Raw genomic sequence first — 24,331 nt, 5'->3', positions numbered from 1 at the left:
TTATAGTCAATTAATCTTCAACAAGGGTATAAAGAATACAAAATAGGGAAAGGACGACCTTTGCAATAGAGTGCTAGGAAAACTGAACATTCACATGCAAGAAAATGATTGGAATGGATTAAAGAATTAAACAACTAACTCAGAATAGATTAAAGAATTAAACAAAAGACCTGAAACTGTAAAACCCTTAGAAGAAAACAGGGTAAAAGATTCTAGTCTTGCCAGTGATCTTTTGAATATGACATCAAAAATCACATGCAACAAAAGCAAAAATAAGTGGAATTACATGAAACTACAAAGTTTCTGCAAAGCAAAGAGAAACAATTAATAGAATAAAAAATTAAATTTATAAAAAAGGGCAACCTTTGGAATGGAAGAAAATTATTTGCAAACTACATTTGACAAGAGATTAATATCCGAACCAACAGGTTCATGAAAAGGGTGTTCGATGTCACTAATTATCCGGGAAATGCAAATCAATACCACAAGAGATGTCACCTTACACCTGTCAATGGCTATTATTAATAAAACAGAAGATAACGAGTGTTGGCAAGGACATGCAGAAAAGGGAACACTTGTGTGCACTGTTGATGGGAGTGTAAAATGATACAGCCATTATGGAAAACAGCATGGAGGATCCTCCAATAATTAAAATAGAACTACCATATGATGTAGCAATCCCACCTTTGAGATTTTTAGCCAAAGGAATTGAAATCAGGATCTTGAAGATATATCTGCACTCCCATATTCACTGAAGCACAATTAACAACAGTGAGGATATAGAACAGCCTAAATGTCCACTGAAGGAAGAAAGGATTAAAAAAATCTGGTATACACATATAACTAAACACAGTAGTACACAAAAGATGACTGAAAACCCTCTGTAACTAAAACATTGGTGTATTACTTGAAAAAGTATATAAACGCAATCTCTCCATAAATTTTGCTTTAATTCTTAGTCTGTTTCTTTTACTTCAGAGATATTATCACAAGGAGGAAAACAAACAAGAAAAGACTTATATAATATTTGTCAAAAACTATTCCCTATTGTCTGTTCCTGATCTCAATCACAGAAACAGCTGGGTATGAAACTGTTAAATCTAATGTCAACCATTATACATAATCCTATAGAGTTCATTTTCACATACTGAAAATTTTCTTTTTCCACTCCTTTAATATTAGTAAGTATCCCTATTGCTGATTCTAAATTTAGCCTCTGTTGATGGCTTATTTCAATTAGAGTAGAAATTAAGATTCATGTTGATTCTGCCATTACTCAATTATATCTTAAATATCTAAAACATCCTCTTATTAATACCTTTTATCACCACAGCTTCATCAGTATAGAGGTAGTCCAAAATAACTTTTAGTATGTCAGAATGTATGGGCATTTCCAAAGCTGTACAAGTGGAAGCCTAAATAAAATAAAATAAAATAATTAATTTTAAACTAAAAAAACTACCTCATTCTGACTGGAATAGAAAATCTGAAAAGGGATAACATCAAATGCAAAAGAACATTTATAAAACACAAATCTAAAATGACATACATTTAATTTTAAAATGCCTTGTAACATAGGGAAATCAAGAAAAATTGAAACAAAAACCAATCACACTGGTATTCCAAACAAATGTCCAAATAATAAAGGGGAAATTCTGACCTATTAAGTTTTTCTGTAACAATTTTTATTTCAAACGCCAGCACATAAATGAAGTTTAAAACAAAAGTGAAACTGACTTAAAATATGCAGTTCCCATTCTGCATTTCTTTAGTACGTAATTTCCCCAAAACAAAAAAAAGTGTGATTACCAGCCATGTGGCTTCAACTTAAAACTTACCTCAATCCATGAGCTACTCAGCATACTATGAAAATATTCTGGGAAAGAAAAGGTACAATTCATTAGAACAGTTAAACAGTAATAATAAATCAGCAATTAATTAAAAAGTATACCTACCAAGTCTAGCACAAAGAACACACTTATGGCAAGTAAATTCCTTTCCATCCACTGATTTCATGGTCACATCACATAGAAATGAACTGAAAAATAAATTTTTTTAATTGAAATGAGATTTCTTTACATATTTAGCAAATAGGGAATTTATTAAAGGATTTGGCTTTTGTTCATTTTCTTTTCATTAAAGACAGCAGAAAACAAACAACTTGAGGACATACATACAAATAAAGTACTTCATCTCCTTCCATTTGAGGAAAGATAATGAGGGCCTTACAATAAAGATAATATTTAAAGGGAACTGAATACAGATAAATATTCAAAAAAAGTTCTTCCTTCTAATTTTCCTTTTGCATTACAGACCAGGTGTTAATAGTTAATATTTTATCTATTTACCTCAACATCTCTCCAACATTCCTAGAAATGAAGACTAGTAAAGATAAAATGGTATCTACTCATATATTTTGCTTCATATGTCAGTTAGAAGAGCTCTGTTTTCACACTTGGGTTTCAAAACCTAAGGATGAAAAGTTTATCTCCATTTCCTAACTTACCACTTTTTCTGATTTAGCTTCAATTTATTACCAGGTTTCTTCTCAATAACATTAATTTTTCCATTTTCAAATTTGACTCCATCTAACCTATCAAGAATAGATAAAAATTAACATTTGACGGACCAAAACAAACAACAGAAATCCAACAAATTACCTTATATATAATCATATAATTTTTATCACCCAGAAAAGGATCTCAACAAACTCTACTCTGTGATAAAAGAGTACCATATATTCTTCAATTTTACTTCAAAGTACAGTTGATTATTGAACAACGCAGCAGTTAGTCACCACTATGTAACCCCCCCTTATAAAGTTGAAATCTGCATAAAAATTTTGACTCCCCCCATAACTTAAATACTAATACCCCACTGTTGACTAGAAGGCTTCCCAATAACATGAACAGATATGTATATTTATACTTTTTATGTTACATGCATTACATACTGTTTTTACAATAAAAGCTGAAGAAAATGTTAAGAAAATCATAGAGAGTATACATTTACAGTACCATACTGAATTTATCATAAAAAATCTTAATACAAGTGGATCTGCACAGGTCAAACCCATGATTCTCAAGGGTCAAATGCACACTAAATACAGTTACTGACAATAAAACATATCAAAGCCATAGCACAAAGTCCTTCACTGTTTTTAAACAGGAAACCTGATATATGATTCTCTCCTCTACCCCACACATTAGAAGTTACACTGCCACAAGCAACATACATACCTTAAAAAAAGAGAATTCCAAAGAATCTGGCTTAAATGACAAATCTGTCTTAGGTACTTCACACTTGCTACACGACAGAACTACACCAACAATTTGAGATCACTATTATCCCTCCCTTTTATATACTGAGAAACTGAAGTTCAAAGAAACTAAGAAATCTGCCCCAGCCATAGAAGAGCTAAGAGGCATATATAGGTCTAACTCCAAAGACAGTACTTTTTCCAGTATACCACACTGCCTACCATTCCAGATTCCCATTACACAAACACCATGGAGAGTTCAAACCCACTAGCAGCCTCCATAGTTTTAATCCAGAGTCCTACAGAGAGTTTTAGCAAAAAATGGGAGAAAAAACACATCCAAAATAGAAGGAGTTGAGGGAGGGAAGAGAATTTTTTAAAGGGCATAAAGAGGTTCAAGAATAGATATTAAGGACAAGTCATACCTACTACTCAAATTACTGAAACCGAATTTCCTTGCAACATTTTGCAACATTCTTACAGGATCATCTTCCCCAACACTTTTCCCTTTATTGGAAGATTTTGGTTTGCTTTTCTGCTTTTCATTAACCATATGAGCTTGATTACTTCTGTAAACTTCAAATGCCGACTTCTGATTATCTTCATGGCAATTCATTTTATTTGAATGAGAATTCATAGTGCCCTGATATTCTTCTGGCTTTTTGTTTAAGTTTATTCTTGGTGTGAAGCCATGAATTAAAAAGTCACAAGTATCTGTGTATATAAATTGTAAAAGGTACTCAAACAACTCAGGATGAACCTTCTCCACCACAAAGAGATGGCATCCTGCAGAATCTTCATCTTTCCGATAAACATCTGTAAAGTCTAAAGAGGTCCCATCTGAAAGAAACAATTTCTGAAAAAAGTCAGAATGCGCTGCCAAAATATATTTATGTGCAGGGAAGATTCTATTGCCAACTTGAAATGTCACATCATGTATGTTGTCCGTTTCATCAGTTTCCCTTAGGAGTTTGCCAAACTCTTCAAAAAAGGATGATGAGGATACAGCTGGAATTTCATAAAGGCTAGAAATGAAACAAAAATCATTTTTACTTTCAAGAAATGAAAAAAAAAGCACCCCTAATCAATTCTCCTTTTAAAGTACAATTTCTTTTTTCATTATTAAACTTACAAGATTTTAAATCTGGCATTTCTTAAAATATAAGAATAGTCTTATATACCATATCACACATTACAATGTTTTTATTCCTTTTTATATTTTTCTGCTACACTATAACGACAAGATTTAAGTTTTCCTTCTAAAGCAGTGTTTTCTATTTCTACAAGAAAATACCAGGATATAAATTCAAATGACCATTTCACAGAAATTTTTTAAATGATTGTAACTAAACACAAATGACTTTAAAACTAAAAATATCTAAAAAAGAATACAGTCCTCAACCTTTTATATCCTCTTATTTTATCCTTTATCCTTTTAAGTGAAGAAAACTAAATCTACAAAGAACTGAGCAAATACTTCAACCAAATCCCAGAATAGGATAGAAACTCAGAAACTAAATATAAAGATAAATACCCATACAGACATACAGTATGTTCTTTCAGTATTGTAAGATGATTATCATACCTTCCCAATCCACATTTCACCCTTCCAGGTAGGGGAAACAAACCTTCAGGTTTGCCCTGGATTGAGAGCTTTCTCAGAAGATGAGAGTTTTGGTGCTAATTATGGGACAGACCTGGGCAAACCAGTATGGATAGTCACCCTACTTCTAGGACTTCTTTCCAAGAGTACCCTTGATATTTATCTTAACCTATCATCTCCCTACTAATGTGACTTAGAGAAGATTTGCACTGAGATTCAAACTCCCCTACAAACAACTCTATTACTACCTCCTCTTTTGTTAATTATCATATTCAAGTGTTAGAAATTTTTGCAAACAATTTAATGCTTATTATATATGTCTCAGAATCTTTGAACCTAGAGTACATCATAAAGTACTAAAATATAAACTTTGTGCATATACATATGTATCTTTAATATTTTCAATAAGTAATAGTTTACAAACTAAGAGAAACACTTATCATTTCCACTGTAACAAATTCTACCTTTGAGATATCCAGGTAACATGATCTTATGTCTAAAGCCTCTACAAGTGTTGGCAAAAGCATTTCAATGAAATTTGCTCCAGGAGCTACTAAAAACAAAAGAAAACCCAGTGATTATTCCTTCTAAAAATGAAATTTAATATATACGAGTGTACCTTGTCTTAGGATCCGACTGCAAGATTGCAAAGTTGCATCCACTTGGGTCTGTGCTGACACTAACAGCTCTATGGGCAAAAGTAAGTTTCTCAAGCCGAATTCTTTCATATACACTATTTATATCAGAGACACAAGATGCATCTGATGAGGAATTATGGAGATTTGATAAAATCTCTGCTAAAAAGAAAAAAAAACAAACTTCCATTAATGGAGGCTTTACTGAAACTCTTAAAATGGTTTAGGAGTAAAGAAAATAGAAAAACAATTAAAATATAGAAATATGTTTCATATATGTCTTTTTGAAGAAGTATATCTTCTCTCTGTTAAACACAATTTGTACCCTATGAACAGGTATTATACTGGAAATTTTGGTTAGTCAATTCTCAATTATCCACAACTTTATCTCTTTCAACAAAAGCATCTTCCACAATGCAGCCAAAGTTATATTTCTAAAAAGCAAATCTAGTACTATACTGGCTTCTAAAATCCTCAGCTTGCATTAAGAATATGTAAACTTAGCCTTTTGATAATTTGTTTGCATGTTTATTTGTTTCCAAATATCTGAGTGACCATACTGTGCTATTGTGATACAGCAATCATCAGTCTGTCCCTAATGATACAGTAGTGAACAAGACAGGCATCCCTACATCTCAGAATATACAATCCAGCAGAGAAGACAGACATTTAAACAAATGATTATTTCATTACAAGTCAGATTAAGGCTATGAAAAAAAGTATGAAATTTGCATGCAAAAAATGATTCTGGCTGCAATAGGAAGAATGCTGAAAGAAATTAAAAATAAAGACAACAAGATCACTTAGGAAACTATAAGAGTCCAAAAAAGAATAAATAACATATCACTAAAGTTGTAGCAATACAAGCAGAGAAAAGTGGAAAGATTTCAGAAATATTTGAGACAGAAGTGACAAAAATTGGATGATTGACCAGATATTGGAGTGCAGGGATGTGAGGCGTCAAAGATAACCATTTACTTAGAAAACGTTGAAAAGCAAATGTGGGAGCATGAGATCATGAATTCAGTTCTAGACCATTAAATATGACTAAGATACAATCCCAAGACTTTCAACTTTTTCATGTTTCAACATTTTGGTTACTCCATCAAAATTTACTCTTTCAGTTTTATGGGGCTTCACTAATCTTTCCCAAAAACTCAGTTACTGCAATTTCTACACTCTCAAACCTAACATATACATATTAGTATTTGTAAACTGTAAATAGTTATGTATATGTCTACTGTCACTACAAACTTATGAATGTCTGAAAACAGGGGCCTATCTTACATATATTTTGTTATAAATAAAGCATAGCCCTATATCTGACACATAGTAAATCTACTTTAAGTTTGTAGACTTAAATAATCTATAAGAAAAAGAAAGAAATACAACAAATCAGTAATCACTTCACTGTGGCTTTACGATTTTGAAGAATAGGTTTATAATTTTCTGAATAATTTTTAATGTTCCTTATATATGTTTTACCATTTAATAATGAATTTGTTCATTTAACAGATGACTTAATAAGGGACTACTATGTGTCAGGAAATATGCTGAATGCTAAGGATACAGTGAAATAGTCAAGGTTCCTTGCCATCTTACAGTCTGATAGGAGGCAAGCATTAGAAAAATTAATCACAAAGATAAAAAAATAACAAGTAAAAATGACCTGTATCCTGAAAATACAAAGGGAATATGAAAAGTGACACAGGATACTTCAATTTAGATTCAGAGATCTGTGAAAATATCTCTGATGAAGTATAAATAAACCTGAGATGTGAAAAATTAGAAAAAGCCCTGGTACTACTGAAAAAAATTGAAAACCTGAAGGTCAATCTGACTGGAGAGTGGTAAATGAAAGGGAGTTCAGAGACACAAGGGTCAGAGCAGGAGCTTTCAGGATAATGTTTAGGAAGTGGAAAAATCATTAAAGAGTTCTGAAACAGGAATATTAGAATCAGATCTTAAAAGATCATTCTGATAATTAAGAATAAATATAAAGAAATAAGACTATGATTAAGGAAAACCTAGTTTTTACAGTAGTCCATGTGAGTAGGGACAGGGTGGGACCAAACGAACTGTGAAGTGGTAAATGAATTCTAGTTTTTCCAGCAGAAAAATCAACAGATTAATAATTATGGATGAAAGAAAAAAGTTGGTAACCTAAGTTAAAAGAACAATGCAAGTAATCCAAAAATTTATAAATTCATAATCAGATAAAATTAAGAATGAACTCTATAGGGTGCCTGAGTGGCTCAAAAGGTTAAGCGTCTGCCTTCAGCTCAGGTCATGATCCCAGGGTCCTAGGATCAAGTCCCACGTTGGGCTGCCTGCTCCTTGGGGAGCCTGCTTCTCCCTCTGCCTCTCCCCCTGCTTGTGCTCTCTCTCTCTCTCATCAGAGAGAATCTTAAAAAAAAAAATTAAAAAAAAAAAAAAAAGAATGAACTACATAATGAATAACTTCTATTTTCAGTCATGGCATCTTAATTAAAGCTATCCTTTACATTCACCAAGTAATGAAATAAAACTATTTTCTATTCAGCAACTGTTTAATACTACTTGTATTTAATTTATTTTATTTACTTTTATTTCTCATTAATATAGACTTTGTTCTTCCCATATAATTTCCCTTTAAGCTATGAAATGTACGTTTTCGTTTTTGTTTTTTTTAAAGAATTTATTTATTTATTTGACAGAGAGAGAGATCACAAATAGGCAGAGAGGCAGGCAGAGAGAGAGGGAAGCAGGCTCCCTGCTGAGCAGAGAGCCTGATGGGGGGCTTGATCTCAGGACTCTGAGATCAAGACCTGAGCTGAAGGCAGAGGCTTAACCCACTGAGCCACCCAGGACCCTGAAATGTACATTTTAAAAACTTTAATTTTATATATACAAGTGGGTAAAATACACACACACACATATGTATAAGCCACTCAATTGGCTTATACACTCAATACACTTATACACTCAATTTAGAGAAGAAGAGAAAAAATGGAGCTTGGAAGATGATTTAAAAGCATCTGGGAAGTTTTTTCTTTAAACTTTACACTTCCCTGGCCCTATAGTCAAGACCTCAGGATATATTGAGACAGATAAACAGTTGAAAACCAGATTTAAGTGAACTGAATTCAGCTTATCTGCACACATACACACACACCCACACACATCAAAAATCGAAAGAGGAGACTTAAAGGAGACTTATTACTGTCAAACCTAGTAATAAACATTTGTGAAATTAAAGGTTAACTGAAAGATAATTTATGTATTATTCATATATATGAACTGACCTTTCTTTTCAGAATTCTTTTTTTTTTCTTCAAACCATTTCCCTCTAAATCCTTCTCCATCCTGTGTGACAAATAAAATGTCTTTTCTATTTAAAGCAATGTCAGAAATGAAGACCTGGCGTGGATAGGCCCATCGACACTGCTTCAGAGAACTGCTGACTGATCTCCAGCAAAATACCTAAAATAAATCCAAATTACATTGGAATATATATTCCCATACATCACCTGAACAACCAAAAACTGAAATCAAGAAATAATATCTCTAAAACAAAAGCTCTGATTAATGTTTCATGTTCATTCTTTCACAGAAAAAGATACTATTAAAATCAATTTATTTTTAAAGAACTGTATCTTTCAGAAAAAGTACATTAAGCAAATATGAAAACATTAAAAATATTTAAAAGACACTCCTCTTAAGAAGTATCATTCAGTATTACTTGTTTTTCACAAATCAATCTACTAAAATGATAAAGGAAAACAAAAGTATGAAAGCTAAAATTTAGATATCACACTTATTGTAGTACCATCTGTTTGCAAGAAGAATGAAAATCAGCCTACTGAAAATCCTTACTTTAACTCTCAAGAAAAAAAGCAATGGTATGAATAACCCTATTTTATAACTAAAACAAAATTTTACAGATAGAAAAATTAAAACAGAGTTCAATGGCTTCCAAATGGTTCTACAAACCTTAGTGTTCCTGAAAAATGACTGAGAACCTGCTGCACAGTGATGGAGAGAATAAAGAGAGGTATGGTCTTGAGTTTCCCAATTCAGCTTTATCCAGAACAGTAACTCTTATCTACTTCATATATTTGCATTCCAAGAAAGATATTATTTGAAAAATTAATACTGCTGATTTTTAAAAGTTCAATTCTCCTCATATTTAAGAAAAGTAAAACACAAAATGGTACCTGCCAAGGTCACTCAAAAGTTACGTTAAAAATTAAAAAAAAAAAAAAAAAAAAAAAAGACTATACTGATTGATTCCTTCAGAGATTGGTTTTCATAGTAAGATTCTAATTTTCCAGAAAGTAACAATGAAAGGTATAGACTAGATCCCTATTAATATAAATGAAACACATGCTAGAGTCAAATGTTTTTTACACTTACTATTTTACATAACCCCATGCCACTGCTTCCTCCTATTAGTATAAGATTAGAGTTCTAATTCTGATATAGTTCCCTATATTAAAATGATAGACCACAGATTTATACCAGTAGATGGAGCTTTATGATTAATTCTGCAATTTCCAAAATCTATTTTATAGCACTTTATAAACCTCAGAAAACATTCTTGTTTTTTCTATTTAATAAGCAAAAAGCATAAGGCAATCTGTGTTTTTCTAGATACAGTGTAAAACTCTGTTACTAATATATAATATAATTTTAATTTAACAATTTCATTAGAGAAATGTACTGATATATTTGCATAGGGAACTAATTGAACTCTACTTAAACAGAAGGAGATTAGCGATTCTTTCTATAGTGATCCACGAAGGCATTATCTTATATATGACAACTATAATCTCTAAAAATATACATTATGTGTACATTTATTTAAAACTAAATCTGGGGGGCGCCTGAGTGGCTCAGTGGGTTAAGCCTCTGCCTTCAGCTTAGGTCATGATCTCAGGGTCCTGGGATCAAGCCCTGGGATCAAGCCCCGCATCAGGCTCTCCGCTCAGCGGGGAGCCTGCTTCTCCTCTCTCTCTGCCTACTTGTGATATCTCACTCTCTGTCAAATAAATAAAAAAAAAATTTTTTAATCTTAAAAAAAAAACCTAAATCTGGGGAAAATTTTCTAATTATGAAACAAATTTTTAGTATCACCTGTTTAGCTTTTAATTTAAGAAGCAGTTACATAGAATATCTATCTATGTAATTTGCTATCTTCATTAGTACTCAATATGCATATGAGATAATCCATCAAAATCCCCTACTGATTTCCATTTCAAGCATAGTAAATAAAATTTTAAGCTACAGTTTAACAAAGCTATACTGTGCAATGTTAGTTAAATGTCATCAAACTTTCTTTGAAATACCAAGTCCATACTAATTAGTCAAAAACGGGTATGTCAAAAATGGGTAGAGAAACAAAGTCAACAGGAATCATCATTATCTAGTAATACATGTTCACATTATCAGGTCCCTTATAGCTATCAATTCAGAATAAAATTACTTTAAAACACTTTTGCATAAATATACACTCACCCTTCCAGCTCCATCCATTGCAAGAATGCAAATTTTTTGACCTCCATTTTCTTTCAAATTTTCAGGATCAACCTTGTATTCCATACGACCCCCAGAAACAAGAACTTTTTTCAAGTTTAGTTGTCTAGGTGAAAAAGAAAATCCTTCATTAATATGTTCTTTAAAATAGACACACTCCATTTTAAAGAAATTATTAATAAAACAATAATCTAGGGTGATTACTGAGAAAGGTGAAGTAAGATGATTTGGCCTTTGGTAACCTTAGTCTCTCCTTTCTGTATGTGTCCCCTATATAATGGCTGTTTCTTTTCATAGCAAGTACTTCCCTCCCAAATGCCTCCACCCATACATATACACACTTCTGACACCTAAAGCCCCACTTTAGAATGCACACATTTACTCTACTGGATATAACTGCTAAGACTAAAAGCTCCTAAGAGTATTTACATTTTAACAGACAAGAAAAACTTTAAACCTGAAAATGAAATAGAAATCCTTAATTTCAAATATGGACAAGCCTAAATAGCTATAGCTAACAGGAAAATCATCAGCAATGTTGCTAATTTAATAACTCATCTACTAGCCATTTCATTATACCTATACATGTGATACTCCTATACCACTGTGTGAAACTTGTCTATTACTACTCTAATCATTGTCCTCCCTTGCAGATATTTTGCCTGCATTAAAAGATTTTTACTTTCCAAAATAACAATCTACAACAAAAAATTTTCTTATTTTAAACCTGGATATAACTTGTACTTATGTAATTTAATGTTATCAGGGCAAGTTTTATAAATGTTAATCAGTAACAAAACCTAACATCCCACAAATCACCTCATGCTCAAAAGAAAAACCTAGTCAGTCAGTTCTAAGAAACACTTATGTTCACATTTTCATGTTTCTAAAACTAAAATATGACCTACAACTGATACCCTTCCAATTGTTACACATAGAAGTAGGTTATATACATATTGTTACACAGAGAAGCTGAACTGTGACAAACTGATGGCTGACATTCTCTGTTCATGAGCTTATTGCATGGATGTTATGTCTATGAAGTAGTATCTCATTTACAAGAGCAAAAGCAGATTCTTTTGCATTTCAGTATCAATTTAAAAACCTGACTGCTTATTTAAAAATTCACGAGAAATCTCTAGAATTCCTGTACACTCCTGCTTCCACTAATTGAGCTATACCCAGGTATTTGAATTTCATTTTATTTGTTCCAAGATCTATTTCTCTACTTGTATTTATTACTGTAATCACAGAATGAAATATTAAATAAACTAATAAAATATTAGTCTTAAAGGGCTTTTTTTTTTTAAAGAAGTTGAATACTTTGGAATGACACAATAAAAATGCACAGCAAAGGGCGCCTGGGTGGCTCATTGGGTTAAGTCTCTGCCTTCCGCTCAGGTCATGATCTCAGGGTACTGGGAACGAGCCCCACTTTGGGCCCTCTGCTCAGCTGGGAGTCTGCTTCCCCCTCCCTCTGTGCCTGCCTCTCTGCCTACTTGTGCACGTGTGTTCTCTCTCTCTTTCTGTGTCAAATAAATAAAATCTGTTTAAAAAATGCATAGCAAAAAACTGTTGTCAAATCAGAAACAAATTAATCGACTATATAAGACTGAAATATATGAGAAGTAAAGGACTCTTACCATATTAATTTACCTCACAATTGATTTTAAGAACTTGCTCCCTAAACTGTTCAAATGAAATCACAGATGACATATTACAGGTATGGTTTATGCACAAAAGCTAGGGAACTCCAATTGGCATACTTAAACTTAGGTTTTACGGTTCCCTGCATTAACTGACCTTTTCAACTAGCCATTCAACTGCTAATCTACTGCATGCTACTATAATCTACTTTCAAGTAACAAAAGGCTACACAAATTTAAAAATAAAAAATATACCAGTCAGTTACAAACACAGGGACTGAGAATCCATGATATGTAACTTATTTTTTTCAAAATAAATAGGTACATAACAAAAAAAGGCTACATATGAACCAATGATGATTGCATCACAAACCAAGAACTATGATTAATCTAGATCTATGTACCTGAAGCATAAAAAAAAGAAGGAAAATTTATAGGTCACATTTAACCACACGGTAAATATAATTCAGAAATATTTTTTTATGATTAGCAGAGAACTTCTACATATATTTCCTGGGCACATGTCAGAGACTAAGCTTATCAAAGGCAAAAACTCTTAACTTTTCCTTTCAGCTTTAAATTCTCTTTGTCCAGTTTTCTTCATCTGACACTCCAGAGCATTGCATAAAGTGAATCCTAAGTTTTGCTGGAAGAACTGAATTACTATTAAAGTTATATTTCTTTACAAAAATACACATACTTAGACGCCATCTTCTTGCACTGATAGTCTGCAAGTAAGTAAATATCTCCTCTTGTGGTAACACAGACTGTGGCCCCATCACTTGCAGCAACCAAAGACAAAGTGATATCCTTATGATGAAGGGCAGAGACTTGACGAGGAGCAGTTACATATTTTTCTCCATTGGGATCTGGCAAATAACCTAAAAAATTACACAAATAAATCACAAAATATCCAAAAAATTCTATTTATTTTTCAGATAATGTCATCAAGATTTCTTACCCAGTTGTCCACCATTTAGCCCCATAGTGTAAACAGCTTCTCTAGTCCACAGCACTGTATGAAACCTGCCTGCTGCTACTCCAATGATTGTCCTTCCTTTTAGGTATTTTGCCTGCATCTATTCAAAAAGACAATTAAGACAACAGTTTATTATATTATTAAGAACGAATATAATATTTCAAAGATCTAGTAGACCAGAGTAGCAAATACATGGCACACTAACTACCAGTGCCCCCTTAAGTTCTAATGGCAGAATTCATGAACAGATCTTAGCACTAACACTTAGACTCCAACTCTTCTCAGAACACAGGATATTCTGATGTAGCCATTTCACGTCAGCAGTTTTAACATATAAAAAATTAACATGGTAGAAAAGCCAGATCATCCAACCTGTCACCAAGCAATATGCAAAACAGGCATTCTATCAGAAAATAAAGTACTTTTAAATTTGACATATTCAGGGTCTCTCAACAGTGGCACTAATGACATTTTCAGCCAGATGACTCTTATTGATGTAATGTATTACACTGATTTTTGTATGAATATTAAACCACCCTTGCATCCCAAGAATAGCCAAAGCAATCTCAAAAGAAAAAACCATAACTGGAGGTATCATAATTCCAGATTCCAAGTGACATTACAAAACAGCAGTAATGAGAACAGTACGGTATTAGCATAAAACAAGATATATAGATCAATAGAATAGAACTGAAAACCCAGAAATAAACCAATTATATGGTCAATTAATCTACGACAGAGGAATGAATGTTTACAATGGGAAAAAGACAGTCTCTTGGTATTGGAAAAACTGAACAGCAACATGCAAAAAATAAACTAGACCACTTTCTCTCACTATACACAAAAATAAACTCGAAATGGATGAAAGATCTAAATGTGAGACCTGAAACCACAAAGATCCTTAAAGACAACACAGGCAATAAGGTCTCTGACACTGAGCAAAGAAACTTTTTTCTAGGCATGTCTCCTGAGGCAAGGAAAACAAAAGCAGAAATAAACTACTGAGACCACATCAAAACAAGAAGTTTCTACATAGCAAAGGAAACCACCAACAAAACTAAAAGACAACCTATGGAATGGGAGAAGATATCTGCAAACGGCATATCCAATAAAGGTGTAGTATCCAAAAATATATAAAGAATTCATACAACTCAATACCCAAAAAGCAAATAATTCAATTAAAAAAGAGGCATAAGACATGAACAGACATTTCTCCAAAGAAGACATATAGACAGCCAAAAGATCCATAAAAAGACGCTCAACATCAGGGAAACAAAATTCAAAACTACAGTAAGATACCACCTCACACCTGTCAGAATGGCTAAAATAAAAAACATAAATAATAAGTGGTAACAAAGATGTAGAAAAAGGGAAGCTCTCTTGCACTGTTGGTAGGAATGCAAACTACTGCAGCCATTGTGGAAAACTGTATGGAGGTTCCTCAAAAAATTAAAAAATAGAACTACCCTATGATCTAGGGATGTTACTATTGGATATTTACTGAGAGAATACAAAAATACTAGTTTAAAGGGATACATGCATCCCTATGTTTACTGCAGTATTATTTACAATAACCAAACTATGGAAACAGCCAAGTACTCATCAAAAAAGGAATGGATAAAGAAGTGTACACACACACACACACACACACACACAGGAATATTATTGTCATAAAAAAGAATTAAATCTTGTTATTTGCAACAACATGGATATAGCTAGAGAATACAATGCTGAGGGAAATAAAGAAGTCAGTTAGAGAAAGACAAATACCATATGATCTCACTCATATGTGGAATTTAAAGAAAACAATGAGCAAAGGAAAAAAAAAGAAAGACGAATGAACCAAGTGAGTGGGGATTAAAAGAGTACACTTACTATGTCAGGAAAATAAAAAAGAAAATGAAAAAAAAAAAGAGAAAAAATACTGGACATATTCAGAGTCTCCCAACAGTGGCACTACTAACATTCAGCTAGATGAATCTCTGTTGTAAGGGACTAACTTTTAAACTGTAGGTTTAGCAGCATCCCTGGACTCTACCTACTAGATGTCAATAGCACCCCAACTCCAGTTGTTAAAACTAAAAAGGTCTCTGCATGTTGTCAGATGGCTCCTGGGGGTGCAAAAGTAACTGAGAATACTGAATATGTCCATATCAACCTAAAGCTCCAACACAGCCACACAATAAGAATAAAAACAGGAAAGAAATCTATCATTTATAAAGAAATGTACAAAATGGTTAAATATCCATGAAGTCCATGAATACAGAAAATGGATTTTCCAACCAAAAAGTACCACAGATTGGAGACTACCTCTAACAACTTCTCAGTAATTCCTATTGATTCATTAGTCATCCAGAATGGAAAAGCATTAGATTTAAAAGCTTATTAATTAAAAATATACCTAATAATAACTTTAAATCCAGAGGATTAAATCAATAAAGAAACTTCACCTTTGAAAATACAAAATTTTATGATCTGAAATCTCACCTGTTATTGAGTGATGACTCTAGCAACATATTAGAGTACCAGTCCTAGTTTTTTTTAACTAGGTCTGTGAAGCTGAGTAAAGGGTACATTCTGGTAGTGGTTGTGCAATTGGGAGGGGGATATCAGAACAAAGAGTGGCTTTTGGACACGTGTCTACACCTCACATAAACCTGCCCTGTATGTTTTCGGTACAAAGGCACATTTTCCATGAGGCCAATAAGCTTAGTCTTCTGGGTAACTCACTTACATGGCCATTTTGCATTTTAAAAACTTCATATTTTTTCTTAAGGAAGGCCTCAAAATTATTTGTTTCAAACCCCAAAAATGTGGATCCCCTTCTGCTTATAAATACTTTAAAAGCTGAAACTAAAGCACTTTGGGGCCCACCTTCCCAATTGCTTTCTCCCTTATTCCAAACAAATGCTAATTTGTATTATGCTTAATGTCTCCTGTGAAAAATAAAGTATATACCACAAATGTAAGTAAAATAAATTGCCTATCAATACCTTGCACCTTTTGTCATACAGGTTTTATAGCAAAAAGTCACCTTGTTTTGAAAAAGGAAGCTTACCTGTCTCGGTACATTACAACTGGAGGGTGGAGGAATAATTCCTAACTGATGAAACATGTTCAGACCAAATGTGTAAACACATCCATCTTCAGTCAGTACCACAGTATGATCCTTAGCAGCTGCCACTTGGGAACAATTATGACCACTCAGTCCTTCCACAAGCCTAGGGATCTACAAAATAAATTAACTTTGGTATAATATATTAACCATTTATAGAAAAATACAAAGAGAATCTGGTAATTCTATATCCAAAATGATATGACTAATAAATGGCTGATCTATCATAGGTAAACTACAGTTTAGCAAAGATAGGTGAGTTTAACAGGATATTGACATTGAGAGAATATGGACATATGAGTAAAATACAAAACCCAGTATGACCTTCCAGTAAAATAATTCAATCCGACAAATGATTTTTGAGCCCTTATCATACACCAAGTGCAAATTTGGTTGGTATAAATAAAGAGAGCTCTTCAGCCAAAGTATTCACTGATGTATTTAAATAAATAAATAAATAAATAAATGGGAAAATACAGGTGTGAGGAGTAAATGAGTTGGTAAGTATAAAAAACAACAGTCTCTGACATTGCACAGAATGGAGATAATAATGCCTATAATCTCACAGTGTTGCTGTGAGGCTTAAGTCACGGTAATGATACTGCATGAAAAGCATCACTGATATCTGGAACATAATAAAACCCATAAAAAATAAAAGCGGTTGTCATAGTTCTCTCTCTTTTTAAAGTACCCTTTAATATATAAATATACCAGTAATCCCATCAAAAAAATTTACCTTAAAAATAACCTACTGAGGGGCACCTGGGTGGCTCAGTGGGTTAAAGCCTCTGCCTTCGGCTCGGGTCATGATCCCAGGTCCTGGGATCGGGATCGAGCACTCTGCTCAGCAGGGAGCCTGCCTCCTCCCTCCCTCTCTGCCTGCTTCTCTGCTATTTGTGATCTCTGTCTGTCAAATAAATAAAATCTTTTTTTTTAAGATTTTATTTATTTATTTGACAGAGATCACAAATAGGCAGAGGTCTCTGTCTGTCAAATAAATAAAATCTTTTTTTTTTAAGATTTTATTTATTTATTTGACAGAGATCACAAATAGGCAGAGGTCTCTGTCTGTCAAATAAATAAAATCTTTTTTTTTTAAAGATTTTATTTATTTATTTGACAGACAGAGATCACAAATAAGCAGAGAAGCAGGCAGAGGGAGGGAGGAGGCAGGCTCCCTGCGGAGCAGAGTGCTCGATCCCAGGACCTGGGATCATGACCCAAGCCGAAGGCAGAGGCTTTAACCCACTGAGCCACCCAGGGGCCCCAAATAAATAAAATCTTAAAAAAAAAAAAAAAAAAAACCTACTGTGGCAACATTACTAAATGCAGTAATTATTAGGTTTCAAATTAGCACTAAGTTTCTGTACCATAAGACTCAATTTTGTGATTATACAAAGAAAATATGGGCTCAACTTTTACATTTTTAAGATTTATTTATTTAGAGAACATGTGTGTGTCTGCATGCAAGTTAGGGGAGGGGGCAGAGAAAAAGAATCTTCAAGTAGATTCCCCTGAGTGCAGAGCCTTAGGCAGGGATAAATCTCACAGTCCATGAGATCATGACCTGGGCTGAAACCAGGATTCAGAGGCTTAACCGACTGAGCCATCCAAGCACCCCGGACTCAACTTTTAGACCACAATACTTAGATAAGAAGTAAAAAAAAAATTAAAACACCAAGGTTTTGCAACTAGTCTGACTTACGGGGGCACCTGGGTGGCTCAGTCAGTTATCTGTCTGCCTTCAGCTCAGGTCATAGTCTTGGGGTCCTGGGATAGAGCTCTACTGAGGTCCCTACATAGGGAATCTGCCTCTCCCTCTGCCACTCCCCTTGCTCATGCACATGCATATGTTCTTTCACATTCTCTGTCAAATAAACAAATCTTTTTATTTTTTATTTTTTTATTTATTTGACAGAAAGAGATCACAAGTAGGCAGAGAAGCAGGCAGAGAGAGAGGGGGAAGCAGGCTCCCTGCTGAGCAGAGAGCCTGATATGGGGCTTGATCCCAGAACCCTGAGATCATGACCTGAGCCAAAGGCAGAGGCTTATTAACCCACTGAGCCACCCAGGTGCCCCATAAATAAATCTTTTAAAAAAATTAGTCTGACTTTTAAAATTTCAACTGTGGAAACATTTTAAAGCTTATTTATATGCTCTCCTGTCCCAGTATTTGCCAAATGCAAAATATGATTTTCCCTTGATGCTTTAGAATTCGGCATATCTAAATCCTTTAAATTTGAACATGATAGAACAAGAAGCTAATTGATTTTTTTAAAAGATTTTATTTATTTCGGAGAGAGAGAGAGTGCACAAGTTGGGGTGGGGGGAGGAAGGCGAGGGGAAGAAGACTCTCTGCTGAGCAGTGAGTCCATATCAGCGGTCTGTTCCCTGACCTGGAGAGCAGGACCTGAGCTAAAAGCAAGAGAGGCTTAACTGACTGCGCCACCAAAGTGACCCAAATAACTTATTTTTTTTTAATTCTACTATCAGTTGCTATATTACTCTCTGCTTATAGTAGATTAGAAATTTTTTTAATTTAACTGAAGTCTCCATTTTATGGAAATTTTACTGAAGTTACCTAAAATGTGTAATGACATTTCAATTACCAAGCATGTCTGTTCATCTCCATGGCCTAAACGTCCTCCAGGACCATGACCACAGGTATAAACCTGCCCTTTCTGAGACAGAAACACTGAGTGAAATTTACAAAGCACCACCTAAGAGAAAACAAAAGATTATTATTAAATTTCTCTGAATAAAATATCCTTTATTTTATTAAAAAATAAATTACAGAATACAACTAACTGTGAAGCACAATGATGGGTACATGGGGATTATATGTTCTCTCTACTTTGAATATGTTCTGTAATAAAAATTAAAAATGTATACACTCTATTTTAAAACCATGTCTACAAACACTGACAAACAGGAAAAAGAACAAAAAAGAAATTAGCATATATTACCCACAAAGGAGACTAAACAAAGGAAATGCAAATCTCAAATGCTCAACTAGAAAAAGCAGTAGCCAGCTGTTTCCCAGCTTTATGGAACCCCAAACAATGAGAACTGGGCAGTGCAACAGGAAGCAAAAAGATCAACAAATATGGATATATGTTATTAAAGAAAATAATGGCAATGGCTTAAGCACATTTTTTAAAAAACAACATCACCTATACAGGTATTGGTAGTTAGATGGTATATTCTTTTAATATTTCTGATTTTGTCGAATACATCTTTAATATCATTACAGTGAATTCTTTCCAGAAGATTTTCAATTTATTTTGCCTAGATCCGCAGGTAGAATCACTATCTATGGCAGCTATAACCATTTGATATGTATTTCTTAAATAATGAGACTTGAAAGTCAAAAGGACTCCTTGATCCATGGGCCACAAAATGAATGCTTTCTTAGCAGGCATGAAAACATGAATGTACAATGGTACATGTCCATCAAAGCTCCTGGCTGATCAGGTCCATTATCAATAAGCAGTAATATTTTGAAGGAATCTATTTTTCTGAGCACTAGGTCTCAACAGTGGGATTGAAACATATATTCAGTAAACCATGCAGTAAACAGATGTGCTGTCTTCTAGGTTTTGTTCCAGTTTTAGAGCACAGGCAGAAATTTAGCATTATTCTTAAGAACCCTAGGATTTTCAGTATGCTTAAGAGAATGAACCCTGGTTTCAGCTTCAAGTCACCAACTGCATTAGGCCCTAATAAGACAGTCAGCCTGTCCTTTGAAACTTTGAAGCCACTCACTTGACTTCTTCCAAAAGATAGCTCATTGCCTACTTTGCAAATCTTGTTTAGTGTAGCTGTTTGCATTAATGCTCTTACCTAGATCTTTGGGATAACTTGCTGCAGCTTCTACATCAGCACCTGTTACTTCACTTTGCACGGTGATGTTACAGAGAAAGCATCTTCCCTCAAACTTCATGAACCAACCAGCCTCTACTAGTTTCAAACTTTTCTTCTCAACTTCCTCACCTCTCTCAGCCTTCATGGAATTGAAGAGTTAGGGCCTTGCTCTGGATTAGGTTTTGGCTTTAAGGAATGTTATGGCTGGTTTGATCTTCTATCCAGATCACTAAAACTTTCTTCATACCAGTAATAAGGCTGTTTCACCTTCTTACCACTTGGGTATTCACTGGAGTAGCACTTTTCATTTCCTTCAAGAAATTTCCCTTTAAATTCACAACTTGGCTAACTTGTTGGTTCAAAAGGCCCACCTTTCAGCCTATCAGCTTTTGATACTTTCCTCACTAAGCTTAATCAGTTTTAGCTTTTGATTTAAGATGAGAAGACATTCAACTCTTCCTTTCACTTAAACACTTAGAGGCCATTGCCAAGTTCTTAACAGGCTTAATTTCAATAATTTGTATCTCAGGGAATTAAGGAAGCCCAAGAAGAGGTAGAGAGATAGGGGAACAATGGCCAGTGGAGCAGTAAGAACACACACAATTATCAATTAAGTCCACCATCTTATATGGATGCAGTTTGTGGTACCCAAAAACAATTACAATAGTAATATCAAAGGTCACTGATAACAGATCACCAGAAGAAATACAGTTAACTCCTAAACAACATGTGTTTAAACTTTAGTATGCATCCACTTATATGCAGATTTTTTCCAGTAAATAGAGTACAGTACTTAATTAAATGTATTCTCTTCTCTCTATGACTTTAATAACATTTTCTTCTCTCCAGCTTACCTTATTCTAAGAATACAGTATATAATGCATAGAAGTATGTGCTAATTGACTATGTTCTCAGTAAGATTTCCAATCAGAGAAGTTAAGTTTTTGGAGAGTAAGAAGTCATGCATGGATTTTTGACTGCATGGGGAGGTCAAGTGCCCCAACCCCCAATTTCTTCAAGGGTCAACTAATACTAATGAAAAAGTTTAAAAAATTAAGAGAATTATAGAGACACGAAGTAAGAAAATGCTATTAGAAAAATGGCAATGAAAGACTTACTCAATGTAGAACTCACATAGACCTTCAATTTGTAAAAAATCCAGTGTCTTTTAAGTCCAATAAAGTGAAGTGCAATAAAACAAAGTATGCCTGTTTGCATGTACATACACACATAATCTCTAAACCACACTGCTATTTTTTAAAGCATCTAATATTGAGTATATTAAATTTTACTTTAATATTATTTAAAAATCCTTTTTTCTTACTTTTAAAAAGTATGTACATATACATTTCTTAGGTCATCTATAAATATTTCTAACTTTGGACACAAAAAATGATTATGAAATAAATCTTAAAATTATTTTCCAGAAAGTCAAGTTCTTATGGAAAACAAGAAAATTAGAAGCTGAATTATAAGCTCTACTTATACATATCCTTTAACTACTTGGTAAGTTCTGTAAATACATATACTTATCATACTTATCATAAGTAATGTAAAAAGTCATTATCCCATTTAACTATAACACAAATACTTTTAAAATAAAACCCAAATTATATTCATATTTATAGTATAAACTTAGAACGTGTAAAAGAAAAATCATTTTTTAAGCCAGAAATAAGACATTTTGTTCCATTTTATAGTTAATATTAGAATGCCATTCTATAATTTCTGATTTATATTCAGCAACCAATACCAGAGTTTAAGTGTTCCAACCTTAAAACCTCTGAATTTTTTAAGGAGATAGGTGATTACCTTAATACTCTGGAATATATTATGCTGAGATTAATAATCTCTGCTCCATGGTAGTATAGCATTAGCTCATTTCAGTGACTAATGGGGGTTCTCTACATAACTGGTGCTCAATAAATAATTCTATAAAACTTGCCTCCTCGGGCGCCTGGGTGGCTCAGTGGGTTAACCTGCTGCCTTCGGCTCGGGTCATGATCTCAGGGTCTTGGGATCGAGTCCCGCATGGGGCTCTCTGCTCAGCGGGGAGCCTGCTTTTCTCCACCCCCCCCCGCCTCTCCATTTACTTGTGATCTCTGTCAAAAAAATAAAATCTTAAAAACTTGCCTCCTCTTTTGTTATTTATACTGTTTTCCTTCCTAACCTATCCATAGTGTTTGCTTCAACCCTCATTCAATTCTCATATAAGGATATAAAATTCCTTATATCCTTAATCTCTTCACAAAATACTCTCGCTTTCTTGCCTTAAGTGTAGCTTTCTCCTGAATATGCTCATTTCCTCCATAGCACATATAACCTAGGACCAGAGGATATAATCAGTTTCTGGTTTCCTAATTCTATCATTTATTCCTTCACTCTTATTTAAAAATCCTTGCTCCTGAAAAAGCTCAGCTCGTGAAAGGTGACTAGATCATGTATTAAGTCAGAAAAGGAAAACTGGAAATTTTTTAAGTGTCCCAACTGTGATCAATTGTTAGTGGCTGCTAACAGGTGGAAGAGCATTTTAAGGATTCTGAGGACCTAGTTAAGCTCAAATGAACACACATACACACAAAGACACTGCATTATGCAAAAAGATGAGCATGTCAACAGTAGCAAAACCCATGGAAGTGGAAGACATCATCCAGCAAAATGAACTAAGACCAAAGATCAAAACTTTCCAATATATCAACTCAAATTTTATAATTACATATATTTAAGAACTCAAGTTCATTCAACTAAAGCTAGTAACACTGAGTTTCAACAACAAATTCACTTGAGAAACAATATGAAGAACTCTATTTTTGTGAAATGAAAACAAATGCTAGAGAATCAGTAGAAGCTCAACTTTTAAAAGTAGTATCTCTATGGTGCCTTCTAATTTCTAACACTGCTTGCACAAACATCTCATAGTTTTATGGTATTTAACACAATCTAAATATGATTAAAGCTAACACAAAATCTAAAATAGAATTCGTGAAGTTCTGTTGGATTTCTTCATTAAAATGTTATTATCCCTTCAACCCAGTTAACATAATCCAAATGAAAAGATAAACTATCAAACACAAAAGTTCTCTTTAACCTCTGAAAGCACTCAGACCGTACTTCAAAATACCTGCTTGATATAAACCCCACTCCTGGAGAACAGATCCACCAACTCTGGATGATGTTTGCTATTCTGGCTTCCATGCCCCAGGGTGAAATTTGTATTATCTCCCCAAGTGTAGACATCTGTAGGATCTAAAAAGTAAATTAATTTTTATACTTTTATATTTTAAAACAAGTATCAGTTGAGTTCAATTATATATACACTCTATTAATCAGTTTACCTCAAACAGAGACTCTTTATAGGAACTAATTCAACCAGCATATTTACAAAGACACTGCCAAGATTATTTTTTACATTATGGAACTATTAACATATTATCTAATTCTAGGAATAGAAACAAGAAAATCCAAATCAGCACAGGGCTATCTCAATGTTAGGAACCTAATATTTGTTCCTTGTTTTATTAGCAGCTAATTTAATTGCCAAAGGAGTAAAATCACCTGCTGTAGCCACTTAGTTTCTATGAAAATAATAATTATAGTTATTTAAATACAGAATGTTACCAACAGATACATAATATACAGTAATATTATTTATATATTATATACATACATGTAAGGGTTCTAGATGAAGCAAATGTGGTATCTGTTACTGTTCCTAC

The 24,331-nt window shown here is 33.6% G+C and overlaps 1 protein-coding gene across 2 annotated transcripts in view; it reads right to left on the bottom strand.

Moving 5' to 3' along the window:
- IBTK (inhibitor of Bruton tyrosine kinase) overlaps window positions 1-24,331 on the bottom strand; it is a 96,134-nt gene that overhangs the window by 49,486 nt on the left and 22,317 nt on the right. The window contains exons 4-16 of one of the 2 annotated variants that reach the window (XM_004773623.3): window positions 23,737-23,861; window positions 19,361-19,471; window positions 16,695-16,865; window positions 13,619-13,736; window positions 13,358-13,538; window positions 10,994-11,117; window positions 8,782-8,959; window positions 5,482-5,659; window positions 3,685-4,284; window positions 2,507-2,593; window positions 1,956-2,038; window positions 1,839-1,876; window positions 1,319-1,415 (exon numbers count right to left, since the gene is read on the bottom strand). In XM_004773623.3, the coding sequence (XP_004773680.1) occupies window positions 1,319-1,415; window positions 1,839-1,876; window positions 1,956-2,038; window positions 2,507-2,593; window positions 3,685-4,284; window positions 5,482-5,659; window positions 8,782-8,959; window positions 10,994-11,117; window positions 13,358-13,538; window positions 13,619-13,736; window positions 16,695-16,865; window positions 19,361-19,471; window positions 23,737-23,861 (2,091 nt within the window). The remainder of the gene's footprint in view (window positions 1-1,318; window positions 1,416-1,838; window positions 1,877-1,955; window positions 2,039-2,506; window positions 2,594-3,684; window positions 4,285-5,481; window positions 5,660-8,781; window positions 8,960-10,993; window positions 11,118-13,357; window positions 13,539-13,618; window positions 13,737-16,694; window positions 16,866-19,360; window positions 19,472-23,736; window positions 23,862-24,331) is intronic. The other variant, XM_004773624.3, reaches the window with a different exon arrangement.

This window comes from Mustela putorius, unplaced genomic scaffold (assembly GCF_011764305.1).
Source record: "Mustela putorius furo isolate JIRA1106 unplaced genomic scaffold, ASM1176430v1.1 tig00000166_pilon_pilon_pilon, whole genome shotgun sequence".
NCBI classification, from domain to species: Eukaryota; Metazoa; Chordata; class Mammalia; order Carnivora; family Mustelidae; genus Mustela; species Mustela putorius.
The sequence above is the reverse complement of the archived record's forward strand: the minus strand, read 5'-3'. Positions and strand labels throughout refer to the sequence as shown.